The sequence below is a fragment of the Centruroides sculpturatus genome, unplaced genomic scaffold (assembly GCF_000671375.1).
Source record: "Centruroides sculpturatus isolate CEXI.00-Female unplaced genomic scaffold, Cexi_2.0 scaffold89, whole genome shotgun sequence".
NCBI classification, from domain to species: domain Eukaryota; kingdom Metazoa; phylum Arthropoda; class Arachnida; order Scorpiones; family Buthidae; genus Centruroides; species Centruroides sculpturatus.
The window spans coordinates 293,904-303,693 of NW_019384460.1; the positions used below are offsets into that span (position 1 = coordinate 293,904).

The 9,790-nt window shown below is 29.8% G+C and overlaps 1 protein-coding gene across 1 annotated transcript in view; it reads right to left on the reverse strand.

The window, feature by feature from the left end:
• Positions 1-9,790, reverse strand: part of LOC111620825 (serine/threonine-protein kinase SIK2-like) — an 82,043-nt gene that overhangs the window by 30,043 nt on the left and 42,210 nt on the right. Inside the window, 1 exon segment of the mRNA XM_023362817.1 lies at positions 7,169-7,293. Within this exon segment, the coding sequence (XP_023218585.1) occupies positions 7,169-7,293 (125 nt within the window).

Here is a 9,790-nt window from a genome sequence, read left to right on the forward strand (position 1 = left end):
CGGATTACCGAAAATAATTACATATTTCGCATTGTTTTGCTAGCAGTAACTTACAATATTCTCTACTCCAACTGTTCGAACAGAACTGCTCACATAAAACACACGAAATGTGTGTCATCGAGTAAGAATTGGATGGGGAGATTCACATCGCGACATGCTTCTGTGCAAGCAGACACGTAACGGGGACGGGTACCTTGACGGGAGGTGCATCGGACTACTGAGCATGTCGGATTAAAAAACGTCGGACTATAGAGGGACAACTGTATACAGCTATTTATCATTCAGAAAGAACATTATAATATTGTTTTCAAATTTTACCATTTGAATATATAATACAATTTGTTCTATTGTTATAACAATATTATGGAAATGCTAAATATTCAAATTTAGATTTATTAAAAAACTTCAAATAATTCTATAATATAAATATAAACTTGTGACAGTAAAACAATTTGTGTCATGTAATATTTTTATTACTGTAATTTCCTATGTATAATTCACATCACCATATCCTTTTTAGAAAATTGCTAGAACAGAAGTAAAACTATTACATAACCCATGCTATCATTTACCTCATATTTGGATTTACTTTTAAAAATATGACTTTAAACTAGTTTACAATCTTATCAATTTAGAATCTTAAACTAGTTTATCATCTCAAACATTCCATTTTTCTATCATTATTTTATTTATTTTTTTTAACAGTTCATTGTAGATGTGATTATAAACCACTGTACTACTACTCTAATCTTTAAAATTACACTTCATTTTAAAGATTTGAGTAATAGTACTGTGGTTTAGTACAAGTGCAGTTTTTTAGAGATGTGATTTTAAATAAGTGAAATAGGGGAAAGGAATATTTGAGACAGAGCCACCTAAAGTGCATTTGAAAGTACAAAATGGCTGCTGAACAACAAAATTTTTTTATTGTTTTAGTATATAACTCCATCAATGAAACAAATATAAAAAATACTAAAAATAATACAGAGTCCTTGAATGTTTGAATTTTTTCAGTATTATAATTATATATTTTATTATTTATNACCCCGCTTAACACGGGGGATGTGTTCCTAGATGACAGAGCGCTAAATGAAACAGCGTTAACCAGGGTCATCTTAACACATAAATAATGGGGATAAGTGAAACAGAACAGAGAATAAGAAAATTTATCAGGTTTTTTTTTGTTTTTTTTTGTTTTATTTTGTAACATTTATTGTTAAATACTTTTTTATTACATTAATTATAGATTTATTTATTGCTAATATCAATATTTATTCATAAAACATTCATAAAAATAAAAAAATAAGTTCAAGTAAAGAAGTTATGTTTGTGATGAGGAAGGTTCTTCCTCATTTGACATCTTTTGTTTCTTTGTGAAGAAGTCATCTAACATCATTTGCCTTTTCCTGTTTTGTTCAGCAAGCAGTTGTCAGTAACAAGATATCGCATCCATGACACTTTGTCTTCCTTTGAACTTCTATCAAAATTTAAATCACTTTATATAAACTGATTCATAATTTCTGTTATAGTGGCTAAACTTTTTTTAGAAAATCCGTTGAAAGTTCATTTAGTTTCTCTTCTTCAGAAACACTAATTTCATCATCTTCATGCACCTGTTGTTCTACTAATTCTTTAAGATCATCGTTAAAAAATACTTTCTCCAGTTGTAACTTGCAATAATTCTTCAATATCCTGCACATTTATATTATCCAACCCTGTTTCATTAGCTAGCTTGACAATTTTGTCGACATCAACAATGGATTCTCTTGTATCAACATCCTTGCTTAGCTCCAGCCATACATCCATACTCCTTTCAAACATTTCTCAGTCACTCATTCCAGGAAAGATTGATGTTGTCTACACACACACACACACACACACACACACACACACACATCTTTTTATTTCGTAACATAGGTTACATTGCAGATTCTTCAGTAGCATAATCTGCTTACAATTATTTATAAAAAATATAAATGTAGTAATAACAATACAATAGTTGGACAGTTAGTCGTATTTTACAATTATTGACATAAGTATACATATACAAATATACTGTTTATGTTGAGCAAAGAAAAATAAAATAAAATAAATTAAACAACCGACAATTATAATGGTTTACATAGTATTACGAGGGCAAAAAAAAAAAAAAGTAAATAGAAACAAAAATAATGCTGGTGGTTATGTACTGAAGAGTTGCAGCGCTGTGGTCTGTTGAGGTCTATTAGGTAGATCCCTGCTGGGCATGTCAAGAGTTGATTCCAACATTGACAGCAGAGCACCTGATAAGTGTCCTTATATAGTGTCCGGTACGAGCAAAAGAACCTCGACAGGGATGCAGCACAACACACTCAGGTAACATTTAGTTGGCTGCGGTAGTTGCAGTAACAAGCCAATATAAGTTTATCTAGTACAGATCATGGTGATTTTACTGTATCTTCTTACTAAGTTATTAAAGTATAAAAATGTTTCATAATTATTTATTAATTCATTGTGTTTGCATGGCCATGCAACACCATGCTCAGACAAAATCATTTTAATTTCTTGTCTTTCCTTTTCTAAACATACACAATCAAAAATATAATGGTCACTGTCATCTGTAATGTTGCAGTGAGTGCATAAGGTTGTATTATGACTGGCAAATCTTGATAGATATGTAGCAAATTTTCCATGGTCAGTAAAAAACTGTGATAACCAGTGGTATTTATAAATATCATTGATATTAGGAAAGAATTTATAGATTATTTTCTCCCTATTGCTGTTCCACTTGTTATGTTGTCTACAGCATCCATATTATAGTTTTTTCAAAAATCTCTAATGGATTGTTTATCTGCTCCATCTGTTTTATCAATCAGTTGTTGGAATGTCCACCGCAGATAATAAGCTTTAAAATTTGATATTACGCCTTGATCTATTGGTTGGATTAATGAAGTTGTATTTGGTGACAGGAAAACCACTTCTACTGGAATGCATGTTGTTAAGTCAGACAAATGCGTTGGGTGGCTTAAAGCATTATCGATCAAAAGTAGTGCTTTCAGTTCTAGTTTTTTAAATTCGCAGTAGCGTTTAACAGACGGGCAAAAATGTTCAGTAAACCAATTCTGGAAAATTTTCATAGTGATCCAAGATCTTTTACTGGATTCCCAAATTACTGGTAAAAATGATTTTGAAATTCCCCTCATTACTCTTGGGATTTTGGAATGATAAACAAGCAGTGGTTTTAATTTAAAGTCTCCATTAGTGTTACCACCCAGTAGAAGTGTTAAGTGATTTTTTGTAGCTTTAAATCCTAATGCTCGCTTTTCTTCACGGGATAAAAATGTATGTTTTGGCATTCTCTGCCAGAAAAGGCCCATTTCATCAACATTGAAAACTAATTCAGGAGGATAATTCCCTCATTCAATGATTGCTCTTAATTTTGCTGGAAATGCTGCAGCTGCTTTTGTATCTCCACTTGCCGCTCTCTAGTAACCTGTATGTTATGAAGATTGTTTTTGTTTTTAAATCGATTAAACCACCCACGACTAGCTACGAAATTTTCACTTGTGTCACCTTTTTAATTCTGAATATGGTTAAAAATTTTTCTCACTTTTTCCATTATAATTGCTTGACTTAATTGCATATTGCATTCAATTTCATCATCAATCCAGATGGAAAGTTGTTTTTCCATTTCCTCAAACACATTGCTTCTGGTATGGGTAATTTTTGTTGCTGAAGTCATTGTGGTTGTAGTTGCTGATGATATGATTTTTTCTTTATTTTTTAAAATTGTCCGTATTGTTGAAGTTGACAAATTTAATGTGGTGCCGATATCAGAGTGTCGTTCACATGCATCTAATTGTCTGAGCACCTGCATTTTAGTTTTCAGCGAAATGTTTTTTCTTCTCGCTTTACTCTCTTTTTCTTTGCAATCACCCATTGTAAAAACTAAAAACTGCCATATTTATCACAATAAAATAAAATAATATGTTTATATCTTTATACACACAATAAAGTTGATGACCGATCATAAATCAACTGTGACGTAGCAAACATGCGTTCGGGGAATCTCAACACTGCATGCGATCTCGGGGAATTCCAATACTACTGCGTAATACCGAAACAGCATTAAGCAGGGTCTTACTGTAGATTTTAATATCTATAATATCTATAGTATACAATGGAATTTGCTTATTATGATCACTTTGGGACTTGCAATTTTTGATAACAATAATTAGCTGATAATATTAAACAAAAACTAAAAATTTTCATTATTGAATAAGGATGCATCGATTAATCGGCCATATCAGCCATTTTCTTGATTAATTGGTATTGGCCATTTCCCCGATTAATCGGTTTTAATAATCAGCCAATTTTGCATTTTAATATTTTTGTTAGCATGTCACGTATAAGGCTAGTAATAAAAAATAATAAATTTCTGTTATATATTTATTATTTATTACATGACAATCTAAATATTAAAAAAAAATTTAACTTAAATTATTTCTTTTATCAATACATATCATAAGATATAATGTAACCTATTCAAAACAATCTGTTTTATTTAAAGTTTAAATATATAAAACAAATAAAAATTTAATATTCAAACTTTAAAACCCTNCTTTCTGCAGGCGGGAAAAAATTCACGGCTGTGCATGACTGTCCCCTCCACAACTCCACCGAAGGAGGCCTCTCTCGCATCATTTGTTTATGCGGAAAAAAATAAGGTCCGATACTTTTTGAACAGACCTTGTAATTCATAGTTCTGGAAGTGAAGATTGGACTGAGATATAGGTAGTTTAACTGGCCATGCATCTGCATAGCAGGCAGGAGTTGCAGGTTCAAATCCCACTTTGGGCTGATTTTTTTCTTTCAGAACCTTCTAAATTAATTATTAAATTTGTCAAGAGATGGTGCTAATGTATACCTCTAAGTCAAATTACTTGATATTTAATTAGCAATTAGCAGCATTAATATAACCTGATGTAATCTGGCATTAATTTTATATTTTTCTTTTTCTTATATTAGGAGAGTTGTAACTGCTACTTATCATCCTACAGAACAGGTAAGGAAACATTGATAGAATTGTGTATGTAAACTTTAAATATTGATAATTATAAGCACTGGATTTGGCAGACACCTATATTTAGCAGATAAAATATCTATTAATATGATTGTTGATATATTTTTTTCTTGATTAAGCAAACACAACCTTCTGTGGACAACAGATAAAAATTTCCTAATTTTCCTATTCTCCAAAACTTCTCTTAATTAAACAGACAATACAATGATTACATGTTTTCTATAAATGTAATTTAAAAATACTATTCTAATCTTTAATACCATCTTTCTGTGGCAATTCTTTGTATCAGACTTTTCAACTGAGATTTTCACAGTTATATTTTTAGACAGTACTCTGACACATCTCACATCAAACATTAGTAGACTGACACTGGAATTTCTTCTTTTCATTATGCAAGTAGGGAATTAACCCTAGGTATAATAAATACAGTATAAAGAAGTAAGTTATTGAAAGTTATGTTTTCATTGCAAGTTTTATTTATATACTGTATAAAAAAACTTTTTTTTAATTTAACTGAAAGTTATTTGTATAGTAGAAATGTAAATAACATATAGATATCTTTCATATAGCGTGGTAGTTACATTCCAAAAAAGCGTCCTGCTATACGAAACAAAGGACTAGTGCGAAACATAGGGTTAGGTTCCAAAAGTTAACAAAAGTATACTATTCCTTTTTGTTACTAATAGAAATATGAGTATTAAAGCAATCAATAATTAACTAACAATCATAATTAAAAGTACTGTATCATGCATTAATAATAATTTTAGTTAAATAAAAGCATTTTATTTTTACAAAGTATCATGATCTTCTAAGCATATTTATTGATCTAGATCAGAGATATCAGCAACATTATCACTTTTTTATTTTATCATACTGATTTTTTATGGATGACAAAATAAAAATATATTATTAATCAAAACTTTGTTCTAGCAGGTCATGTTTGTTCAGTCAAGTACCAAGTGATTTTTTTCCAGAATTTGTGTTCAAGTACTGAATTGTTTGAGTTGAAAGAGTTTGAATACTGAGATACCATTGTATTTCATTTGCCGTTTTTACAAATGATTACTTACCTATGGCTGAAAAAGTTTAATAACTCCTACCTAAAAATGTTTAAACTACTCAATACAAAGATTAATCTATAAAAACAAAACACAGTGACAGGTCTTAAAGGCTAAAGTCTGAAAGCAACGACAATGACACCTGATTGATAGGAAAGCTAGGACAATGAAGAAAAAAATTGCACTACCAGTTTTCATTTAAGAAAATCTGATGAAAGGCTCAAAACAAATTGAAAATTTCAATAGTCTAAAATCCACGAGCCAATTTGAGACAACATGCATGCTTACTTGAATAAAATATCAAATAAAGGAGTATGCACTGAAAAACTGTGAAATTTTGTATGGAAAGTTTCCCAATTTCTTGAACTGTGTTGTATGGGAGATTTCCCCAATTTTTGAACTGTATTAGAGTGAAACTATGTTGTAGAAATTCTGTGTTATACAAGGGATATCTGTACAAGTACCACTTGCTAATTTTTTTGTTTTTCTTTCATAGTTAGACTAAATTTATATGCTGTTTTTAAACTGTGAAGAATTTATCTAATGAGATCATTTTAATTTAGATGTGTAATAAGACTTATTTATATTTTTTTTTCATCAGAAAAGACAAATTTCTTATTTTAATTTTTTGTCAAACTTGAATCAGTAAATCATGATCACATTGTATTTTTTTAAAATTTATTTTAATGTTTTGATAATTAATGCACACTGTTTTTTTAGTAACAACTGCAAATAATTTTTATATAAAAAATATTTTAAGTAAAAATTTTAAAACAAATGTTAATTATTTTAACTGTAATAACTTTGTTTAATGTAAGAAAGTTTATTTTGAACTACTTTAATGCTTTCCCTACCTCCTCACACCCTCAGTTTGAGAGCAGTTTTGATTTTTTATTTCTGCTCTGTGGTCACTAAGAGAATCTTCTTACAAGTTAGTGACAACAATAAGCATATTATATAATAGCAATATTTACTTTAGTAATAATTCATTACTATGCATTATCATTAATTCTATTTCAAATTTATCATAAGCAAATGAAAAGTTTACCCATATATCAATTTCAGGTCCAATATACTTTTTTCCTTCAAAAACTTCTGGTGCAGCATATGGTGGACTGCCACACCATGTAGTTAGTTGACTTCTTGTAGAATAGAAATTACTAAATCCAAAATCTGAAATGAAAATAATAATCCATACTTTAATATATAAAATATTAATATAATTAAATACTTCTCAAAAGTGTTGCATTTATTATAAGTGAATTCTTCAACAGTTTTATAGATTTATGCAAGTATGAAACTCTTATACCAGAAAACTTTTTAAAGTTGAAATTATATGTACAGTATTTAAAGTTCAATGTAAATTTTAAAATACTCATAAATATTATGAATATTGAGTCAAAGATTGTTTAGTTAGCGTATAAGTTTTAAAGCAATGTTTTTAATTTTTCTTAAATTATAATAGTTTTGAAATTTCTGTTAAAGTATTATTATTGTAATTCCTCATAAATAAACTTATTTATTTGTCCAGATTTCTGATAAAAGAAATAATGTTTTAATACAAAAAGTTGAAATCACTATACAGGTATACCTCGCCTTACGTGGTTCCAGGAGAGGCGACTTAAGTCGAAAAACAATGTAAGTCGAATTTACTTGTCTCCAAATTTACTTGTCACTAGGCTAAACCACAAATAACCATTTCCAGTTCTGTATTTTATTTATAAATGCATTTTTAATAATATATTGTTAATAAGAATCTATTTTAAGCTTACGAACAAATAAATTTTAGTTTTTAATATAGTACAGGAAAAAGTAATCTAAATTTATGAATTCATGTACGTACAGTGTAGTACATACTTGTAAATGTACAGTACATGTTTACAATTTGGTGATGTTTACAGTACATCGCGGACTCTCTATTTGTGAATGTGGTTTGTTCTAAGACATTATAAAATAAGATGATTTTGTAAGGTTAAATAATAAATACAGTTATTAAAATTATCTTGCGACAGTAGAAAATAAACTAATTTATATTAAATTTACCAATATCAAGTGGTGCTGACAACGACACCAAATGGTAGATATTGGAACTACTGTGGAAAATACGAATATTGAGCACTGAAACACAGATGTTGAAAGAGCCTACACGGCTAACATCTCCATATTAAACTGTTAAGAAGAAGAAGAACACAGATGTTTTCATGTTTTGTTCTCTAGGATTTATGATGATTATATATTAACAATTACTGTAAATGTACATATTTTAATATGATTTTATGTGCTTTAACGCTTTTCTAGTGATATTACGACTTCAATATTTTGTGGCAGACAAATGTAGTCGAATAAAATGACTTAAACTTGATTTTTATTTTTCCATATATTTTTTGATAAATGACATATAATCAAGAACGACGTAACTCAAGGTATACCTGTATAAGGAAAAATGGCAATAGTTGCATACTGAATTCATTTAAATAATATTTATTTGAAGTTTTTGTAATATAGTGGGTGATCGGTTAACGAACATAATCCTTTCCAAAACTTTGTTCGCTATCCAAATTGTTAGTTAACCAATTATCAATTTACCATAGGTTTTTATGGGAATTTGATTAATTCATTCTGGAGACCCCAAAAAATAAAAAAATATATACTTTCTTACTACGTTTATTTATATGTAATAATAAAAATACATATATACACAGTATTGCATTTTTATTAGTCATGTTTTTCCATTTGTGGGGGTAATCCTCTTTTTCAGAAGAAAACATATCTCACCAAGTTTCTTGGTGTTCTTCATTCAAGAGTTCTTGGTGTTCTTCTGTCATCAGATCAGTTTCAGGTTCCATTATGAGCTCTTCAATGTTCTTTATTTTTCAGATGTGATTTTTGTTACTCCTTTAGCTGCTTGAGTCTTCTTGATTACATTGTATCTTTCTTAGATAAAATTGAACTGTGGTCTACTGTAGACCTGTTCAAGCCATGCTGCCCATCAACATCTTCTGCCCACTCTCTATCTTTGCTATTATACTCTCACCTTTTGAAAATTAAAAACCGATATAAAACTTAATGAATGCCCGCCTGACAGTCTTGTGAATACTATAAAAAAAATTGTTTATCAGAAAAATAAAAGGCTGGAATTATAAGGAAGAGTTCAAAGTTCAGAGGAATAATATCCAATCAATATATACGGGTTGAGTGTCGATGTCGATGTCTCCCATGCTCCAAAAAGTTTTGGATTGTTGCCTGAAGACAAGAAAAGACCAATCGATATTCATTATTTTACGTTGCTTTTTCTTGTCTTTGTTTTGTGAGGTGTTCGTTGTCCGAACATAAAAAATCTCTCGCAAAAGTATTCATTATTATCCGTAGTCCGAACTGTTTGTTAACCGATCACCCACTGTATAATTTCTATATTAATAGCTCTAACAAATACAGTTGTCCCTTGATAATCCGACAGGTGTGGGACCAAAGGTGTGTCAGATTACCAAAAGTGTCCGGATTACTGAAAATAATTACATATTTCGCATTGTTTTGCTAGCAGTAACTTACAATATTCTCTACTCCAACTGTTCGAACAGAACTGCTCACATAAAACACACGAAATGTGTGTCATCGAGTAAGAATTGGATGGGGAGATTCACATCGCGACATGCTTCTGTGCAAGCAGACA